Raw genomic sequence first — 22,559 nt, forward strand, 5'->3', positions numbered from 1 at the left:
GTTTCTTTAGAGCCCATATTAGTCAAATCATCCCTGACTAGCTTCTGATACTACTTCTGTCATTTAGGTTTGGGTAAAGAGCAGAGCAACTTTCTCCTGGAGGGTCTCAAGACGTTTCACTTAATCTTCCACCTCCCATCCTGGGTCTCACTCACATATTTCAGTTTGTCTCCCTGTGTGGCCATACTGGGAGCACTCATAAGCTAAACCCACAGGAAAGAAACAGAGAAGAACAGGAACCGTACAAGAGCCTGCCTGGACAGATTGAATAATACTCCCAATTTGTTAAGATGACTGAACTTCCCCACTGTTATTGTTTTATCATTCTTTTGAAATCATAACTTAATACTTTTATTCTCTGTGAACTAGTACACTAAACACAGTTACTTAATGGTGAAGTATTAGAAAAATATTAATGTAAACGTATAATACTAATAATGTATATGCACTGACATATGCTTATGATTATTGTTATAAATGCCTTTTGGGAAAGCCATATCGAATTTTAAAAATTTATCTTTAACCATGGCACAAAATTCAGGGTTCTGTTAAGTACATTCAGCCTGAGTCTTTATGAGTCTCCATGCGAAGTATAAGCTTTCAAAACAGACTGAGTCTGGCCATAGCACAACAGGATCAGAGACATACTTCTCCCGCGAGGGAAAGCACTTCTAACACCAGGGTGCCAGTCTGTCAGCACTTATCACTCAGTGGGTTACACTATCTTTCCAGCAGATTCCCCTTCCAAACTTATACTTCATCACACTCCTGACCTTGCTGCATGCAGTCCCCTCAGCAGAGTTCAAGTCTGTATCACGTAAGACACGGAGAGTTTATTTATCGCTTCTCATTATCACCTCAGAGATTTGTTCATTGTAAGCCAAAATTATTTACTCTGCAGTTTTGGGGGCGCTAATGGAGGAGGAAGAGATGAAGAAAACCAAGAAAATATTATGCTGCAAAGAAAATGACCAATGATCTGCCCCTTCATGAGTAAATGATTTCTTCTGCGCCTGTTTGGTGAGCAACTTTCCATCCAAAAATGGGTTGGAAACTGAGGTGGCCAGGCCATTTTGCTCTCCAGCTAATAAAGTGTTTCAGATCAAGAAAAACAGGCAAGGCTGCATCACTCTAGCCTGCCTCGTATGGACTCATTTTGTTTTTCCTTTGCAACATTCCATTTGCTGTTCAAGCCAAGACAAGAAAAGAAACATTTTTAACCTTAAGGGTCTGACATAAGCGTACAAAATTAAATAGCCAGGACTGAAGTGAGGCAGGTTTTACAGTTCTTAAGAGGCTACCTTTTGCTCCTTCCTTAACAGCGCAGTTTCAGTCAGGGAAACCTTTGCAAGCTGAAAGCAAACAGGCAAGAGCAGATTCAACTGCTTTTATTCAAACTGAAATCTATGCAGGTCAGAACCACATGGTACTAAATACTCCACAAATATAGAGCAAGAGTCAATACATTTCCTGATGAGCTTACATCTAGGAAGACAAAACAAACAAAAGATGGTGAAGGGAAAGCCTGTGTAATTATAGGAATATGGGTCAGTCACCCTCGGAGTAGCTCAGACTTGAGCTTCTAGACCCCAAGTCGAAGCCTGTATCAATAAATAAAACGTGCCAGACACTATTTGCAGACCCTGAGACAAAGCAGCCTGGCACAGCTTCTATCCATACAGCTGAACACTCATTCCCTTCAAAACCAAGTGGTCTCATCCATTCTGTCTCCTGGAAGCCCTCTGCATTCCCCAGTTTAAGACAGGGCAGTTTGGAAATGTGATAGTTGACAAGAGCAAAAACCGGTCCAGTGAACACGTTAACAAACATCACAGGCTAGTGCAGGCCAACACAATCTTTTGACCTTGTTTAACTTGCAAATACAGATGTGACACATCTGTCTCCCCAACAATCTGCTTGAGAGTCCCTGCACCCACCAGGGAAATGTGCCACTAAAGCCATCAGTCAGTGACACAGCCAGCAAAACATCCCATCAAGTTTTGGCACTTAGAAAATACTGCCTTTCATTGTGTAATTCCTGTGGAAAATACAAGATGTGGCAAAACCATGCAAAATATTCCAACAGTGAATGTGCATGTCACAATCAGGTTAAAATCACCATCAGGTTGAAATTAAAAAGGGAAGGGAAATCTAGGTTTTATTAACATATGGACAGATAAATTACAGGTGAACTCTTTTGTATTTTACCTCTGTTTTAAAAAAAAAAACAAAAAAGCAGTGCCAGGTTGAAACATCAGCTGCTTTTTATGATCACTGAAACTCTTTTCAGAAAAGTTTTAACAAACTTGGAAAGGAACAGCAAACAGATGATATCCGCTACAGTGCACAAAAGTGTCCTCCTACGAGGTGTTGCTGTTTTTAGAGTAGTTCACCAGCTTCTTCACAGATGTTCTTAGTTCACCTTCCATGAGATATTGACCTTGAAAGAGAGGTGATAAAAGCCATGCAGGCAGCACTGTGACAAGGAGACACAACTGATCTCCAGTACTTGTCACAGCCCTTGTGCCACATGTCACCACCTTTTCCCTTGGACCTGTCTTCGGAGTCCATCTCAGCTGCAGCCGGCACTGGTTGATTTATTATAAACACATGACATTCAGTGCTGCTGTGCTTACTGGAAATGGATCTGCAGGGCTGAGGACAGAAGGTTCATGATGAAGTGAGAGTGGAAATGGGAAATAAGCTTTTAAGATGGTAGGGTTACAGATAAAGAAGGATATGTGACAAATCTTTTGTTCTCTTCCACCATATGTTCAGAAGAAGGGATTAATAACTGATCACAGCTAAGAAACTAGCAAAATTACTGCTACCATCCTCTTGTCATATTCAGAAGATGGGATGCCTAATTTTTTTTTTATTAAATCAATTCATGTGAAAGGAAAACTAAAACAAATAATCAGCATGGATCTTGGAAGAAGGCGTTTCAGGAAATATTTTATGGCAAAGAACAGCCCTTCTGCCATCCAGCTGTTGATTTTGTTTTAACAATTCATGAAAGTTGAGCTTCTGCAGCTTCTTTTCTTTTTTTCCATTCCAGAAACCTTGTGGACATTTCTCCTTTAACTCTGAGCCCACTCATGAGCTGGGAATTCTTTTCCCAACATGTGAGTGTGAATGATATGAGTGGTGATTGCACTACTACTTACCTCTTCTCCTGATGCTTGCTATTTGCCTAACTCTTCCTGAGAGCAACAAAAGAAACCTTTTTTCTTTCATGGGTTTATTTGGACCTGTGAAAACCAGACTCAGTCTCCCTACATGCATTTATAAAGTCTTCTGCAGAATAGAAGGACTTTGTCTAGTATGAAGAAACTCTGAAATCAGGAGCCACCAGTTTGTCTGATACAGAAAGAATTAGGAGTCTTACTTGCACTTGCACCTCCAGGGATCCTGGACATCCAAAAAGCTACCAAAAATACATGATGCAACATGGTCTCGCACTTTCAACCTGGGTAGAAGGACAACAGGAAAATGGCCACCATGGCTCCAGCCAAATCATAAAAGGTTAATGCAGGTGCTACGGAAAGCAGATAAATAAGAAGCTGTGTCTTTGTTTTCCTGTATGTGTATGTTGTGCCTGAAGATTTAGTTTTGGATTTCATAAGCCAAATATGACTCTTTGAAATTATGGGAAATGCCTTGGTCTCTTCAATCACATTCTCTTTGATTTACTTATTAATGTCAATTTGTGATGTGACATAAAAGGATCCAGCAAGCTGTTATACTCCCTTCAACAAACAGCCACCCATATGCTCAACAGCCATGGCAATGATGATCCTTAATCAAATCTTATGATTTAGTTTTCCTATACTAAAACCCTATATTCCTGCAGCACTACCAGTGAACAACGAGGGAGATTGGCTCTATCAGCCACCAGCATGGAAGAACATTCCAGTCCACCAGCACAGAAGCCTGAGATTGAAGATTCTATCTCTGCTTCATTTCAACAGCATGTTTTCCTAAAAATGAAGAGAAGAGGGAAAAAAAAAAAGGAACCTAGCACAAACATTATTTGATTGAACCTTCTGGCACTCGAATAGGCTCCCGTGATGACAATTAAAGAGATTCACCCCAGCTCACTGCCACAAAGCACTGCATCCTAAATGAACTAAATATTTTGGTCCAGGATTTGCTGTCAGAGATGCTGCTTTCCAAGCACTCACTGTCATTGACATCTCAATGTTTGCAAAAGCAGTTAAAATTAAAGAAACACTTCTATTCCTTCATCTTAAAATTAGTTATCTCAAAACTAAGGTTTCCATTTACAGTCATTATACAGGCAATTCAGAAACTATTTTCTCCCAGACATTTAAGACTTCTTGGACGGGAAGCTGAGGAATCTCCCTCTCTGCTGATAAGACAGGGCAACTATATGACCATCTTAGTTGAGATATTTAGAGCTTGCCTTTGAGAACCCTTGGTCAGGGTTACCAAACGGACATGGAGCTCCAACGGGTGGAGTGACGGGTCAAACAGAATAGGACTTGTACAAAAGGAACTTTAAAATTAAAGTGGATCAGAAGTCTGATGCTTTTCTCTTGAAAAGCATCTGAGAGTTGGTGCTACAGATCCAATGCTTTGCTCTCACAAGAGATATATCCTCAGTGGCCATGGACTTGTCCATTTCCACCTTCCAAAACCCCCTTCAGCAAAATCTCATAAAATTGTTTGTCAGGAAAGATTATCTATAACTATGTAAGAGAAAATCACTGCACCTTCATGACTCCAAGATGAACAAGAATAGCAATACCTCATTCCTGAGGTACATCTTTGCTCTCTAACATGCTTGTTAACTTTTTCAGGAGTTTTGACCCCTGCTCTTCGTACATAGCGAATAGTCTAGTGAGGCTCTGAGTGCAAATGAACTTTACTAATACAGGTGATCATATTGATAATACCCATTTCTCTTGTGTATTGCCCTTGCACACCTCAAAAGCTGTCTGTATCACTTAGTTAAATTGTTTTGCTTAATGTAATCCTACCCGGTGCAACACGAACAATTAGTGCTGTGTCAAGAGAGAAGAAACTGCTGTGAACACTTGGGCTATTGCAGCTATTGCTACAGCTGACATTTGGTCTGACTGCTTCATTTCCAAATTTTTGGTCAGTATTTTGCAATTACTCTTGGAAAGACTCCAAAAAAAAACCTGATAAAGTCCTGAACATCACAAAAGATGCGTTCTTCCACATACTTGTAAATAATTTTTGGCACACTTCCCCATTTTAGTAGTTGCAGATTTCCCCAAGTTTCCTGCACATTGCCCATAGATACAAGCTTTGTATGGTCTGTCATTTAATTCAGAAAACTACAGCAAGTCATTGCATGAACCTTACGTTAGACAGTAGAGCAATTCAATACTAAAGCACTGTTTAGGTCTCTGCATGGTTTTCTTGATGGATGTTACACTGCTGATCTATTTTTATGTATTATTTGTACTGGGATAGTGCCTAGAGGCCCCAGTCAGGGGCAGGACCCCTTAGTGCTGCATATACTGTGAAGGAGGATGCAAGAGCCTCTCCTCCTTGTAGTTTATAGTTTAAATACATAATGAATGACACCAGATGGATAAAACATTCAGAGGGAGCAAAAAGTGACAGTTATTAATACAGTAACAGTCAGAGCACAACAGCTACTTGGCTATATATAGGTAATGTGGTGTTACTGTCACTGTTGTCCGTTTTCTCTCTGTCCTCTGTATTGTGTTCTACAACCTGCAGCAACCTATGGACAAGTATGTCTGAAGCTCTGGGAACTTTCATTACCCATATCAGGCATCTCAGTGAGATTCACAGGACGTAAACCAGAGGAAAGAGGTAGGTACTTACAGAAGAGGATTCAGAGCACCTGAATTAGGGCACAAAGTAGATGATGTGAATTCACAGGTTTGAAGTGACTCATGGGAAGGATTAGGACTTTGGGTGTTAAGAGAGTACAGAAAGAAGTTGATCTCAGTGCAATTCACATAATCTCTCTCTTTATCCCCCTACACATTGACAGTGTAGAATACATGTATATGAGTTTCTGCAGCAGGAACAGCCAAGAATCCTTATGGATTCCTTATGGTCCAGGAACATAGTACTTAGTTCAAGTCCAGTCTTTCCAGGGAATCAGCAATGAGTGCATCTCCCATCTAACTCACTAAGTCTCACTTAGGTTGAAGATGGGCTTTTCAGCTCATAGCCTCGTGACCCAAATAGTTGTCTTAAATTAGGGAGTACTTACTTCACACCCTAATCTGAGCCAGGATTGCTTTACACCCAGATAAAATCCTCACCGTGTTTAGGTCCTCTGTGCAAACCCTAAATCCCCCTCTAAGTTCTTAGGACTGTTCAGCTCTGATTTCCAAAGTAATAGATGTTGGTCTGCAAGGTTAAGTAAAAACAATAAACCTAAACTACTGCAAATACTTCTGAATTCGGCATATTTTAGACGTTCCCAAGCATAAACCTAGTCCAGTATCATACTGGAGATCCACAGGCTCTCTGACACCGTGTTCCTTGTCCCTGAAGTGACTGCTCACTCATCTCTGCCTCTTCATCAATAGATGAGCAAGAAGACAAAGACTGAATAGCAAAGGTTTTCTTCCCTTCCATGCAGAGCCAGTGAAGCAGGAAAGTGGCAAGCAGTTGTGAGGGAAATCAGATTCCAGCTGTGTGAAGATGAGCTCTGAAGAGGCTAGAGGTGGGAGTTATCAAAACAAGAGGGATAAAGCCTGAAAGCAGGCCTCTTGTTTCAAGAGTGCAAACCAAAAAAGAGTAAACTACCCACAAAGAGACATTGCTGTCCCGCAGGGTAATGAATGTAACAGTACAAGGGAAGACTGACACTGAGTCTTGCCTACAGCAGGATAAACTAATTAAGCTTCTTTTTCTTTGAAATGAGAACGTGTGACACTGCATGGGTTAGCAGGGACCTCAAATAGACCATCTTGGTCTTCCTCACGTGTCTATATTGCTTAACTTTTCCTCAGATCCCCACCATTCTACAGCTTTACACAAAGACTTCCAAGAGCTCCCATAGAAGCTCTCAGAATTTTTGTAGCTCTTCTCTGAATAACTTTAATTTTCCCGCATTTTTTCTTTAAATTCACAATGCCCATAACTATATTTCTGCTGAGGATCAATTCTCTTGAAGCAGGTAGCTACCACCTGGATCTAACAGAGTATTACCAACCACCAGGAGGCTGCTGCATGAAAGCAAGAGATATTTGGAGTAAATTGCCAAAAGAGCTCAGCTCCCATTTTGTTATTAAGGTCTAGATTTTCAAGAGTATGTAGAGTGCACATTTTCAGAACTTGTAGAGTGTACTGGATACAACATTTAATTTATTAGTAATACGTAGCAGTATTGGGATGTTTGGGAGTCTGCATAAGGACTGCTTCATGGAAAGAGAAGTGGGAGCTCTATCTTGTAGTTAGTTGTTAGTAAAAGACTTCCTGAATGTTTTTAAAAAAACCAGGGAAAAAACACAAGTTCTTTGAGATGGTTTCTGTAATTCTTTTAAAAGAACATTTCAGCGAACACATTCATTAAAGATATTTTTTCCCTTTAAAATCAAGCTGAGTTGATTTTATTTGATCCCTTTATTCTTAAGATAACATTTATCTTGCCTAATTTCAACCATCTAAAATTCAATCATCGTCTTGGCTCCCTCCAGGGAGAGTGGAGACAGGCACTGCTGGGGTGAATTGATCCCCTGGCTCAGATACTTCGTTGCCCTTGGGAGCACCTCATCCCTGTACTGAAAACAGAGGAAGATTAGGTGACCACCTTACACTTCAGACAAGTGAAATAAATCCCATCTTAATTAGTTTTTCTACTCTCTGTACTTGCATGGCTCCCATTGTTACAGCATCTGAACATCCATACTTTTCAAACCTGTCATTCTCACACTCTTTCTATGACAAAGGTCAATTTTTACTCATTTACAGACATACAGCTGAGGCAGGTAGAGATCACGATCTAGACCTGCAAAGGTATTTAGCAAGTTAGTTGTCTAAATTAGGTGGTTTTCAGTCAGCTGACTAACACTCAGTGATGTAGACAAAGAAGTGGCAGTTGGGTGCCCTTAGGAATTTGCTAGGATCTAAGCAGAAATGACTTGCCTAAGGACATATGTCACGGAATTAACCCTAGGTCTCCTGAACTGCTGTCCTAACCTTTGGAATGTCCTTAACATCAAACAAATCCTCTGCTCTTTTTTGAATAAAACTTTTGAAGTATTTACAGTCGTGTCTTCTTTGTCAAAGTCAAACAAGATATGCACACTCAAAGCCTTTCATTTTTCCTTATAAATCAAACCTGACTCAAAGCCTCCCCTCTCGTTTTTATTGTTCTTCTCTAAGCTCTCCTTAGATCTTAGCTTAGCAGTAATAGCACGAGGCCAAAACTCCAGGTTGGATTTTTTAGGTGTTACTGTGATACAAGTAAACACAGGAACTGCAGCACAGAGTTGGATCTTTCACTAAAATTGGTGAGAATACTATATTCACTTCAATAAGCACTGAGATCTACTCTGGTATGCAGCACCTGAGCACTGTGAATCACAGTACAGTGCATTGTTATTGTGTCTCTTGCACTTATAGAAGTAATTGATCAAGAAATTCTTAGGGCATGTCCCCATGAGAGTCCAGACACAGTAAGATGTGAATTAGCAGCACACTGGCTGCTCTGCAATCACATCACACAGAGGTGTGTACTAGAAGACTTTTAATTAGGAAGCAACTTCACTTCAACAGCAGCCTTAGGGCATACGCCCTGCAACAGGTCATGCAGAGACTTAGTGTGAGAAGATACCACTGCACACTGTTACTGTAGTTGAACAGCACACTGACTTCCTTGTGTAGACAAACCTTATCAGCCCAGAGCAGGCTTCAGTATTGGGTGATATGTATTTCTTAGAATAATCTTTGGGAGAACTGCTGAATGCTAAGCATGTCCTCTGGAACTTGCACCGAGGTCACAATAAGGGTCAAATTCTAAAATAGGCTCTATTCCTTTCATCTGGGAAGATTTTTTTTTTTTAATTACCTCAATGAGGTGAAACAGAAAAGATAGTTTCTGTAGGGAGAGAGAAGTGTCAGTCCCGTACTATTCAAACAAATGGCAAGATAAAACACTATTTGTGGTATTACTCAAGTGCAGTTCTCCCCTCCTAGGATAGCAGCCTTGATCCCTAACTAATCAAAACAAACCTCTATCAACCTTGAATTATCATCAAAGCCTGTCCATGTTTTGTTTTCAGAAACCATAAGCCTGTGGGAAACATACAGGTAAAGTATTATTAATCTTTTGAAAATGATGTTTAAATAATTGTAAAAGGTTTTCCAGACTTCAAATTATTAGAGGGACATTTGATTATCCCCCGTATTAAGTAGACCACTGAAACCTTACACAGTTACTCTCATTTTGAATCCAGTAGCTTGTTTATGGACTAGCTCTTATCATCCAAATAGGATTCAGTTTCTGGGGATACCCAGAACATCCTTTATATGAAATTGCCTTGTCCATCTTCTGAAACTGAAAAAATTAAAACTCCTACACTGAAATGACAACGTTCTGCCCAATCACCCAGCTTCAGAACAAGAAAACATGCTTGTTCTTTGTCAGGTTTCCAACCTGTGTCTTGTGAACCACAAGAGGAACGAATTGCTTCTGAGTTTTACAAACACAAAGAATCCCACGCATCACTATATCTCTGTAGGCAAATGAAGAATAAGTGTTTAGGCAGCAAACACTGCCAAAAACTCAAATGCCCATTTTGGGACTTTCTCCCAACCTAACAGAATAGCAGGAGGTGGAAATGACAGCTACACAAGAAAAGACACCCTTGGGACTGAGATCACATCTTCAACTTGAGCATGTCCAAAAAGAGCTCTGAACAATTGCTGTAGCCTCAACAGCATAGCTGGGTTTTCTTTTTGAGCAGTGGCACACACAGGTTAAGCCTGGGAAGATTTACATAATATGATATATTTGTAACTCAGACTAGATCCTATCAGTGGGATCTTATAAAAACTAGTTGGAAAAAAGCCACTGATCTTATAGGAGAAAACACTGGAGACACTGACTGAGGATCTTGTATCCACCTGAACATAACACTCAGAGTCCTTCGGTGGCTCTTCAGAACAAACTGTTTCCTCACTGTCAATCATTAATTTCTCCATCCTCTGTCAGCACCTTTTCAGCTTTTCTTACTGCTTGTGCTCACACCTCTTCTCCCATGTGGCTCAAAGCAGAATGAAGAGAGTCAGCACAATTTAAACAGGGTCATGCTTTCCAAGCATCAAAATGCTATTTTGCTGAGAAAAGAATGAAAACAAATAGTGCAGTGCCTACTGCAAGGCCTTGTGAGATTCCCCCAGGGCCATCACAACAGGCCACTGTAATCTCTGCTGATGCTTGCACCAAAGATAACAACACTGCTTGTATTCAAAGCCACTGTGTCCCAGTTATTCTGGCCTTACACACTACTTCACTTATAAAGATGAGTGCAGCACTTTATGGATAGTCTAACAGTTTATCTTGGAGGTGTCAGGTCCCACTTTCCATTGTGTCATGTTGAATTCCTGGATGGAAAACAAAGCACAATGAATCTGAACACATTCCAAAATGCTCTTCTCACATCACTTCAGTGGCATTTACCATGTTAGCAGGGAAAGGAAGGAAGGAAGGAAAGCATAGAAAGGATGGAAAGTACTTTTTTTTTTTTTTAATACCAGTTATTAGAGCAGATTTTATTACTCTCAAAACAGGTTGGAAAGCTAGCATAAAAATAGAAATAAAGCCTGTCTTTACTAAGAAAATTACTGTCCATATTTCAGCACTGATCAACTGCAGAACAGCTGTGCCTGTTGTATCAGTTATCACAAAGGCATTTCTAACATTGTCACGAAAACCTGACACAAGACCTGAAATCTGTCTGAAGTCTCTCCCTTTAACAGCTCAACACCCCACATGTAAGATTGCTAGTGAGTGGAGTATCCCCGGGGAGTGAGGGGTTTTCATCATGTCAGGACCATTTCTGGGAATTGACAGGATACAGGATAATTGTGCTTGAAGTTTTTACAAAAGCACAAGAGAGAGTTAAACTGTAGGAAGGAGATGAAATTTCAGAGGAGAAAAGAGTTTGGAAGCAGGAGCAACTTGTCCTGTGCCTTGAAACCACCTGGAGAACTGCTGCGGCAAAGAGGTGAGGATGGGCAATTTCAGTTAGGAGAGACCAAGCCCTTGTGTGCAGAATGTGCTGGCAGTAGCACCATGGAAAAAACAAGGCTAAACTACACCTTGGCTGTTAAATTGAGTAAGACAATTGCATTCTGCTTTTTTTTTTTTGCTTGTTTTGAAACCAGATGTTTGGGATTAAGAGAGACAAACTCCCTGCACTGTTTGCTGCACGTACCTCCTGCTTTTCTGTCAGGCTGTGCAAAGCTCCAGAAATTGGCATGGGAGCTTTCAGCAGTGTATTGTGCCTAAGTATTTATTCTTCATCCTTACACATCAACGTACAACAGCAACAAATTGTGAAAAAAAAACAATCCTTCCATCATTCCATCCCTTTAAGAGCCAAAGCACAATAACTCGTCTATCACCAAGTAGGAAGGATTTGATTTTAAGTACCATTGAAGAGATAACTGTCTGTGTTATGAGTTTCATAATGGTGTTCATGATGCCATTTAGGAAAGTAATGAGGTGTAGCAAAGTCACAGGAAACAAAGGCCACAGGAGCTTCAGGCTCCTGAGGACATCATAGTAATTGATCTGTACTTAAATGGTAAAACTCTCTGGGGAAGTTAAAAAAACAAAAACCAAAAACAAAACCTAAAAACTAAATTACAGATGCATGATTTTTTCAGACAGATATCTTGAGAATATCTGTCCACCATTTCCCCCTTCTAATTTATTTTATTTTGTGAGTTTAATCAATCTTCAGCCTAAGCACTTTATAATGATTTTATCTAAAGGTGGAAAATCTGCCCGTGCAAAAACTCCCTTAATTTCACTGAAAGTTGAACAGGTTATAGGGGTGTTATATTGGGGAAGATATTTCTTTTCCACAGATCCATTTTTTTACTTTTTTAAAGCTGAGGCAGCTTTATGAGATGAAATATATCTGCTTTTTGTAGATGTCACTAGAGGACTATAAACACCAAATCGTAACTCCAGAACAAACCTGTACACTGCAGACAGTATTACCCAGGACACTCATCTCAAAAAGACAGACAGAACAGAGCAGAAGAGCTAAATGTGCTTTTCCTTCTAGAGACAGCACCTAAAAGACACTCAAGTCTGAACAATGTTATTAACTCCCTCAGATGCATCAATTCTCTCACTTTTTCCTCGGTTAGGTGGGACTGACATTCCAAAAATTACATCTAGTCAGCTTTTTCTTAAAGCCTTTAAAGCTTTGAGTTCAACTTGCAAAATAATAAATTGGGTCTTAAACACCTTGGATTTCATCAGGTCTGAGAAAACCTCAGTTCTGACACGATTACAGATTGTATAAGACATCAGATCAACTGACCACAATGATTCAGGCAGTAGCTATGTGAAGCATCCTTGCCTATTAAAACTTTTATAGACAAAAGATCAGATTAATAACAGAGATTTATGATATTAACTGACTCTTCAGTCAGCCAGGTTCAACATTCAAAACCAGGACTAAACCTCTCTTCTGCTGTTTCCAGGCTTCACATGTAGCCAAACCTGCTTAATATCATGTCCCCTTGGCACCTGGGCCACTGGGTGCACATGCAATAGAGCTGGGATTGTTCCAAACTGCCCAGTGCCTGCAGAAACAGGCATTGCTCTGCCCACCTCCCTTGCAAAGCTGGGATGGGCTCCAGTCATGTCCAGTTCTCCCACAGACTGAAAGCAGATGATCCACCTCTCCCAATACCTTTTACCAGCAGCCCCAGGGTTAGCACACTCCTAAGGGAACAGGTAGGATTGGACTCCTAATGCTTAATTCAATGGTATAGCTCAGTGTCAGATAGAAAATATCAACACTGATACCAAAACATTAATGGGAACAGATCCAGTAGGAGAAATCTTATCCCTGGAAGATGATGCAGCAACGATGCCAAGCCACATTCTCTTTCTGTTGGGCCTTTGACAACAGAGCACTTGTAAAAAGGTGGAACCAAGGTGGCTGAGAAAGCCACACTGCCCAGCACCAGTAGCATCACTGCTCAGACCCCCACCAGAAATTGCCCTTCCAGGTCACCTCAGCACCTGAATCACTGAAATATGTGCTATAGATTTTTTTACAATTTATTTTATTTAAAATATTGTCACAAGGAAAAGATTGACCCTACCTGCAGGGAAGAGCTCAGGCTGAGGATCCCAAATGAACCTGCAGCACAGGGTTTAAGCTGCAGAATTCTCTTCCTAACTTCCTATAGGATGGCTTACACAACCTTTCCTCACGACTTGTGGCTTTTGGGGATCCCACCTCAATCACCCCAGCAGTGCACAAGAAATGAGCACTTGCTTCAGTCTCTAGCTGCTCTTTTTAACTCTTCTCCCCAAATGCTTTTGATGTATATCACTAACTTAAATCTCTGCTTTCCCTTTTCAGCTTTCAGACCTTCTCTGTTGTTCTAAAGACATAGGACTGCCCTTAGCTATTACAAATCACTCTTTAAATTCAGTTATGCATCTCTAATTTACACCAACTGAAGATACTGCTTGTTATATCTTGATTTTTTTGGAACATAATGATGTTGTGTGCTACCTTCATTCCCATGGACACTGTCCAATTCCTCAGTGAAGTAGTTTCATCTGCAAGCTGTAGCAGAAGTTTACCCCTTAGTCCCAGAGTACATGAGTACAGGAGCTTGTGCTAAAATAAAACCCACCCATCTGTGGACAGCCTTCCTGTCATTAAAATGATCATTATGAGACCCCCTCACCCAGGACTACTTTTGCAGGATCCCATTCAGGAATAATACTTTTAAAACTCTGAAATGAAGACACACAGATTTTAAAAAAAAATTGACCTAAAAAAAAGGCTCATTACAAAATAAATGGTATTACATCTCACCTTTAGGAAGGGGATAGAGGTAGTAAAGATATCTGTTTGTATTGGCTGACCCTTTATGCTTGGATTTCTGTTCCTCTCAATTGATCCATTTTTCCAAGTTAACTACTTACAATATTTTGCTCTTACATAGCAAACTGGATGTTAACGTACTGAGGTACATTAACAGAGGTAAGATCTGAACTGTGTGTTCTGCTTCTTGGTAAGTTTCTGTTTCTGCATAGTATTTCTAACAGATTTTTTTTTTCTTTCTTTTGAAGAAGTTCTGCTCCAGCTGAAAAACAAAGGCTTAGTCTCCAACTCAAAGTATTACATGGCTCAATGGATCCAAGAATTCCAGGTTTGTCCATGTGTAGACTCCGTGTATCTAGAAAATCCTCCAACTTACTTGCAATACACCTCCCCAGATTAAAGTGGATTTTTTGAGGTTGTATTGTTCAGAAATTAATCTGCTAAACTAAGGAGGTCACAGGAACCAAAAGTCATGTTAATTCAATGTAATTAATTTATTGCGTCATTAGGCCAAATATGCACAACAGGGTATCTCATAATGCCATTAGAAATTCAACTTTGCCCTGATGCTTCTATCACTCAACAACAACAACAAAAAAACCAGACTGAGACTTCTCTTTATTCTGTGAAATAGAATTGCTTTTGTTACTTGAGGAACCCACATCTCTTCAGTCTTCTGCGCTTGCTGACTCTTGCCCTACACCACGGTTGAAAATGGAGTTTGTTTTTTTTTTAATTGGATACATCACCACTGCTAAACACAGGAGGACCTGTGAAAGAAGTAAGTAACACTGAAAGAGGGTAAGTTTAGATTAGATATTAAGAAGAAATTCTTTACTGTAAGGGTACTGGAACGCATTGCCCAGAGAAGCCGTGGATGCCACATCCCTGGAAGTGTTCAAGGCCAGGTTGGACAGGGCTTGGAGCAACCTGGTCTAGTGGAAGGTGTCCCTGCTCATGGCAGGGGGATAGGAACTTGATCTTCAAGATCCCTTCCAACCCAAACCATTCTATGATGATTCTGTGATTTTTGTCAGGGTCCTCCCAACACCACTGAAATATAGCTAATAAATCAATAAAAATTTCTCTCAATGAGAAAAGGTCCACTGCTTGTAACTAATGACTATATAAACATAAGTGATAAATTTGTTCCTGTGTCCCCTCTGATTTCTATTAAACAACAACGGATCTCCAGAGGTGCAACACAAGATCACTCTGTTAGTAGGACATAGCACAGTAGCAGCTTTGAAGATTTATGTCCTTAATAAAGGTTTTCAAGCACCTGCTTAAAAAAAGAAGTCAGACATAAAATTAAGTAAAGGATTAGTAATTTATATGCGGGTGAAACATTTCTTTCAGAAGTAAGAGAATGGATATAGGAATGTTATATCCTGCAAAGCTACAGATTACGACAGTGCAGAGAACTTTACAGTCAGGGCTGGTTCTTACTGTAAATCTTGGAGAAAAGGAACTGCATTTGCAAATCTACCATTACTTATCATTGCCCTTTATTTTATTTCTCTCTCTCAAAGTGGAGATCTTTAGATACCAAAGGATATTATGAGCACTTTTCCTTTATTACACTGTTTTAAAACCTTTTAGTAAAAGCCTTCATAAAACCTCATATATGTGCACTATAAAATTGCAGGGAATAAGTTCCATATGAAAAGTTCATCATATTTCTTCTTGCTATTTTTTAGCAGAGATTTTGACATTAAGCATGAGAGCAACAGACATTGTTTTACTTCTTCATTGTGGAAGGGAAAAACAAAAAAATCAACTTTTTGTTGATTTTGGTTAGGAAAGAATTTTTTACATACTCCTTCTTTGCAGTCTCTCCCTTGCAAAACCAAAAAAGGATTTTAGACGGGCAAAAAGTAACCACAATTATATGGAGTGTGTCATTGATAAATTCCAGGAGAATATAACAAGCTAGGTAGGCAAATACCATTAGATCTAGCTGTTCAAAATCTTAAAATTCTAGCCAAGATTAAACTAAAATATTTGGCAACATCAGCCCCCAGGACTGCACTCAACTTTTAAAAGGCTTGATCTCACTCTAGATTTAGACTTCAGGAAAGTAACTCTTTCAAGAGAGCATTTTACACAGCAGTCTATCTTTAAACATGTGCTTAAGTCCCTTGAAGTCACTAAGTACAGATGGACTGAGAACAGGCGCAAGTCTTTCATTTCATGACAGCCTTAGTTTTGTATAATTTTAGTTAATCCTAGGCTTTCTGTTCCCAGTGCATTCAGTCCTGAGTTATGTTGACACAAGATGAGATCAGACTCAGAGCTGCAGTGTCTTCAGGAATTTTAGAAAAGGATGTTCCAAGAGAATGGGTAACTTCTTTTTGGAGAAAGAAAAAATAAGAGAACAACAACAACCTGGCACATCTTTGGAGTATGTTCAGATGTTACAGAGCTTTTAGCCTCTCTTCTGCTGCATGACATCTGATTCCTGCAAGTCTCCTGAATCACTGACCAACTAAATTGGAAACAGTTTAATTATGGTTATTTATTTTGCTTTTAAACTGACCACATTATAAGAAAAAGCTCTCACGACTCGTCTTTCTGTTTATAAAAGCCCAGGAAGAAAAATATGCAAAGATGTACAAAAAGGATACATGTTACTGAAAGCTGAGTAATACATACAGTGTGAAATTCATGCAGTGCAGAAAGTCCTCACAAGTTACAGGTCTCCATGTAAGCTCTAAAGCATGAATTTGTCTTTAGCCATATATATCCTGAAACCTTTAGGATTTGTCCTGCAAATTAAGGTTGAAAATAAATACCTCTAATGTCCTGTGCTAAGTCTGATCAGGGAAGTTGTTAGGTAAACTGTCAGATACCAGCAAAGCCCTGAACATAAATCATATTTTCCAGTTATGTTGTGGGGAAGTGCAATGACTTAGTTAAGGTCAGTATAATGTCTTAGGCTTAAATACCACACCCATCACACTGATAGTCAATTTGAGTCAATGATTTAACCCAGATGGGAATCCAGGTTCTTCTTGGCTTACTGTTATCTGTTCTGCCCATTAGGTTATGTGACTTCCATAAATTATTTTGCAGTTCCCGTTAAAAGAAAATAAATCCACATGATGCTAAATGCTACCTCCCAGCTGTAATGCAAACTGGAATTTTGGACCACAGCACTGCTCCCTGACTCATTCTGGATCCCCTCCATGTGATGTTGGATCCATCTAAGCTGGAGAGAGTAGAATAGAAGGGCTGTGTTTTTTTCTTTGACTTTTTTTTTCCTATCACCCACTGTCAGATAACACGTGGATGTTGTCACAGCATGTCTCTAGAATGTGAAAAATAACAATACCAGAGAGGGGCCTTTCTGAATACACAAGGATAGAAAGGATAAGATAAGATTTATATGGGGATCATTTAAATAATGACTCACTGCCATTGCTGAGTTTATAAAATATATAAAATCCAGATAGAAATGTTGGGGTGAGGGGAAACTGTGTTAAGAAGTGCAACAGAGGTGGAGAACTGTAAAAAAGTTAAAAATAGCACACCCATGGAGCAAAATTTCCTTCACACATAGCTTAAATACAGCCACTACACTTCAAGCCTTCTGCACATGGCTTTACTATGAGCTTCTCTGTTGCTTGTTTGCAGTTGGAGAAAATCCAGAAAGCAAGGAAAACAAACACATCACACGTTCCCTGCCTCTATTTGATTTAATGACACTGAGCACACACCTTTGGCTTTTTCCAGGGGTTAAAAAGACAAAGGGCCAAATATAGCTCCGGCAATCCCGCAGGCTGCCTTGCCAGGAGAGCGTGGTGGGAAAGCCTGCTTAACCAGCCCCAGAGGATTTCCTCGTGTAGGAAACCTCAAAGAGTACAGAGGTGGCTCGGTGGCCAATTCCAGCACCAGGGGTTTTAGCCAAAGAAATGCTGGCGTGTGATGGGAATTCAGCTGCTTCCCAGCTGATGAATCAACCTCTCTGAAGCCACAGGTGACCGGCATGTCTACATTGCAGTGGCACACAGTGAAGAGACATCTGAGATTACAACTGCTGTATTTTTAACAGCAAAAAGAATGAGAGAAGAAGCAAAAAAAGGGATTCAAAAAGAACCCAGATATACATCATTATTTTGACCACCCTTAGCTAATAGCAGGCTCCCAGGGTGACTCTAATGATTATGGCTTTCTGCAAATTAAACTGTAAAGGTCCTGACTATGTGGGACATTGACTCTTCCACTTGTTCTGTGATAGAACATGAAAAGAGAGGCTGAGTACACCCCTTCTGCTAGGATTAAAACAGGGACAGGTATTGTTGGGAGTGTTTCATTCTTTGGCTTTGCTTTTTAATATCTTGCTGTTTAAATGGATGATCTGCTTAATTATCATTCATCTCTGAGTAATAAAGATGCAGTATCCACAAATACTTTAAAGAGCTCTTTCCCAGTGAACAACATCCACTTCCACTTAACATTCTACCTTAAAACTTTTTTTTCCCCCTAGGGCCTTGTTTCATTTAATTCAATTGCAAAATCCCAGGAGAATGACCAGGGTGCAGTAAAATTTGTGTAATGAACACGGTGGTATCTGCAGTGAAAACATCACCCCTCAGAAAACAAAAAAAACTTTGGGATGAAGAGTAAGATCAGGGCAATTACAGTGTTTTGGAAGGTCAGCTGATGATACAATCTGCAGCTGGAAAGAAGCAGGCAGAGGATACTACCTGGGTTTGGGGTCCAAAAGTGGTATCAATCTTATAGGAATCTGACAGCAGCTGCCCACCAAGCTAAATCTGAAGGCAGGAACACAACTCAAAATTGTAGCTTTATGATATTAAGTCATGCTACTCAGTACTACTGAAAGGCTCTCCTCTCTTCCTGGAATTATTGTCCTGAAAGCACCAAACAGCTCTTTTAACTGAAGTCACTCTTGTATTTTGAGACGTAGCAGAGGATACTGGGGAAGCTACTATTTCCATTTCTGGTTAAAGCGCTCCATGGGCAGAGCCCACATACTGCCTGTAGGAGACTTTTGGCTTCTCCCTGGTCTAGAGTACATCCCTCTGTGCTTCAGCACTGCACCTAATGAGGACCTGTTCTGTTGCCTGTACCCTGAGATCTCTGTTGGATTGATCCAATGGTAAGAAGAGGGAAAGCAAATTTAATTCCTGGATCTCAGGCTAGTCTGGATGTCTAAGCCAAAATAAAGTTCAACTAAAAGTGAAGCCAAGCTGCTAAGCCCGATCAAGGCAAAAATGCTTCAATTTATGATGCATCTCAGAGCAAGACTTGTCTTGGAAATTTTAAGAAAAAGAGGTGTGGCACCTGCAGAATTTGGGTACCTCTGACAGTAGGTTTACAATTATGGATTAAAGAAACCCAATTCCTCCTCAGAAAGCTCTTTGAACAGTCAGCTTTCACAGTTTTAGTAAAGGCTTTGGCCCTTACATACTTTGTCCGAGATGATGTGCTTTTCTGGATCAAGCCCAAAATACGCAAAATAAACTAACTAAAAGGCAAAGATGAAAATCATATCAACTATACTAATGAGAATCTGAAAAACAGTATTAAAGAGGTGTACCATATAGTATTAAACACCTCCAAATGGTAAACAGTGAACAAGGCTCTTTAATTGTTCCCTAGATGTGCAAGTAAGCAGTAAAAGGGAAAATCTGACATGCTAAAATTCTTGCACAGGTTCTTGTCTGAATCTTTCTGGCCTCTGTCTGAGCCACAGACACAGTTTTCCTGCTGCTTTCTCAGCAATGAACTCTCCGTTCCTGGTCAGACTGTCCCATTGATTTCTACTGCTCAGTTGTCCAAATTCAAATCAAAGTGAAGCTTTCTTGAGGAAACATGGGTGGCTGCTTTGTGCTTCTCCACCACACAGTCACCGATTACCTAAGGTGCTCAGGAATGTTTCTCTTCTACAACAACTTTTATTTTGTAATATTCCTTGCAAAACAAGGAGCTTTACCACCCCCTGAGCTACTGCACAAAGTGAAGTGGAGGTGGTCACTGTAAGCAGAGGAATAATCCCTTTTCAGTGCGCACCCCGGGCCAGCCAGGTGTTCTGCAGCTCCCGGTGATGGACACGCTCAGCAGTCGCGCCCATGGCAATGCTGGAGGACTGCGTGGAAAGGCAGGAATTTTGCCGCCGTTCCAGCAAGCAACAGTTCTTGCTGATGAGCATGGGCTGCTCATGCCCAGCTGCCCTTCCCATAGCCTGCGGAGCCGGAGCAGGCGCTGGGATGTCGGGCTGAAGAACGGGACTACTCTCTCCGACTGCGCCGCTCTCACCTCCCCAGCCTTTAAACCCCCGCTCCCCAAAACTGCCTCCTTCTCTCCCGTCACCCCGCAAACCCACCACTCCTGCGCTCCCGGGGCAGAGCCCCGCAGAGGTGTTCTCCCAAACCAGCGCCCCTCACCGCCCCTTCCCTCCTCCCCGGTGACATCCAGGCAGGTGGCCCCGGGGCCGCCAGGTGCCGGCACCGCTCCGCTGCTCCCGGGGCCGGAGCAGAGGCGAGCGGAGGGTCCGGGACACGCAGAGAAAGTCCGGGACAGGCAGCGGGGTCCCCGCACACTTTCCCACACCGCCCTCCACCCCTTCCCCGCGGCGGCGGAAAGTGCCCCAGCTGGTACCTGCCGGGGGCCGGAGCGGCCGGTGCGGGGCGCGGCCGGCGCGGGGCCGGGGCCGGGGCCCGGGTGTCGGAGGCGTTGCGAGCGCGGCGGCTCCTCCCCGGCGGCGGCAGCGGCGGAGGGTCTCGCTCCTTCTGCGCCGAGTGTCAGACTTTCCCTCGGCCGCCCTCCCTCCATCCCGCCACCCCTTTCCACACCCTCGCACGCACATGCACACACCCCTCCAGCAAATGAGCTGCTGCCGGCGAGGGCGTGTGTGTGGTGTGGGTGTGTGTGTCAGCCAGCTCAGGCACACACCCACTGCTCCCGCCGCAGGTCCCGGCCTCGGCACAAGGGACACCGGCTGCCTGAAAAGGGTCGGAGTGCGCACACAAACACAGAGTGTGGCAGCGATGTGCCCACTCTGCCGAGACCGGGCGCCCAGGGACCCTGAGCCTGTGTGTTTTGCCCTGGACCACAGACCCCTCCTGCACTGCCGGATTACACACCTGCGAGGTCGCACAGGAGCATCCCGACCTAGCGCTGGGATTGCCCTGCACAGCTGCAACTCCGCATCGACGTGTCTAAAGCAGCCTCAGGTCCACTGACGACGGTTCCGGTGACACATTCCCACTGGGGCTGAACCGCAGGACAGTGGCTTGTAGATTGAGAGTGAGAAAAAAAAAAAAAAGCCAGCTTGCCACACTTACTGATAAGGGGGAAACAGCTGGGCAGTGTCCCGGACGTCGGGGCTGGTGCATATTCAAGAGTTTGCCTGCGTGCAGAACTGTAGCTGCCAGGGAGACATCTGCCTTTGCATTTATTTGTTTTGTCCCTGGAATGTGCTACACTGGTGGTTCTCTGGCTTTCGCATACTGCAGACCACTTCCTAAGAGAGAATTTCTCTCCTGGACCAACCCACTCCCACACCAAACCATTCTCTCCAACATATTTCCTCCTGTGGCTGCCCGAGAAAGAGCCTTCCTGCCCACAGGCTGAGAGCCATTGCACACATGGCACAGAGTATCAGACACTTCCAGAGAAGACACACTGGGGTTCTTTCAAAAACTGTGTCTCCCTTAGTGAAGAGCTCAGATTGAAAGTCTTCAGTTGGCGACTCATTTGCAGAACAGACCCCGACTGTTGCTCCCATGAAATAACAACATAGTCAAAGAAGTCCAGAGAAACATACTGGAGTTTCCACCATGCTACTCACCTCAGCAGAACTTCATCCTCACCTACCATTCGCATAGAAGTCAGATGGGTGGTCTGGGCATACAGGTCAGGAGCTAAATAGCAGAGTTCTTTTAAGTTCACCAAAAGTCAACTTCACATTTTTTTTAACCTGAGTTTTTAAAGCAGTTTGTTACTACAGTACAAACTGATACTGTTTTTATAAACTCTGCGCACAGAAATGCAGACGCTACTTATCTACATGTGTCTTATATTCCCACAAGACAAAGGGAGGAGTTTGAAGACAGGTTGTTTCATAGTTGCTATTGGCTTTTGCTGTCTAAGACCTTCAAAAAAAAAAAAAAAAAAAAAGAAAGAAAGAAGATTTTAAAACCCAACTTCCACATTATCATAGATAAAATTTTCCATTGCTTTAATCCCTGGATGGCACTGCCCAATACAAATATAATTGTGATGAGTATGATGCAGATTTGAGCCCTGTCTGTGTTTTGAATTTCTGTAGAACGATTCTTGCACTTTACCTTTTTCCCACTCCCTGAACATCTCAAGCACTATGCCGGTAACCACCTCCTGCACCTGAAGAAACTCAACAAAAAGAAAATGAGGAGACAAATCTTTGTGGTTTTTTAAGCAATCATTTGGACTACAGAATTGGGCTTTGAGGTACTCTGAAAATATGAATCCTGA

At 41.7% G+C, this 22,559-nt stretch overlaps 1 protein-coding gene across 3 annotated transcripts in view; it reads right to left on the minus strand.

The window, feature by feature from the left end:
* SEMA3D (semaphorin 3D) overlaps nt 1-22,012 on the minus strand; it is a 138,491-nt gene extending 116,479 nt beyond the window's left edge. The window contains exon 1 of one of the 3 annotated variants that reach the window (XM_027733996.2): nt 21,895-22,012. In XM_027733996.2, the coding sequence (XP_027589797.1) occupies nt 21,895-21,929 (35 nt within the window). In that variant the 5' untranslated portion in view covers nt 21,930-22,012. Of the gene's footprint in view, nt 1-20,702; nt 20,741-21,187; nt 21,210-21,894 lie in introns of those variants that run through there. The other 2 variants (XM_027733998.2, XM_027733997.2) reach the window with 2 other exon arrangements.
* Between the last annotated feature and the right edge of the window lie 547 nt (nt 22,013-22,559).

The sequence above is a fragment of the Pipra filicauda genome, unplaced genomic scaffold (genome assembly GCF_003945595.2).
Source record: "Pipra filicauda isolate LSUMZ 115617 unplaced genomic scaffold, ASM394559v2 scaffold101_size5749837_pilon, whole genome shotgun sequence".
In the NCBI taxonomy this organism is placed as follows: Eukaryota; Metazoa; Chordata; class Aves; order Passeriformes; family Pipridae; genus Pipra; species Pipra filicauda.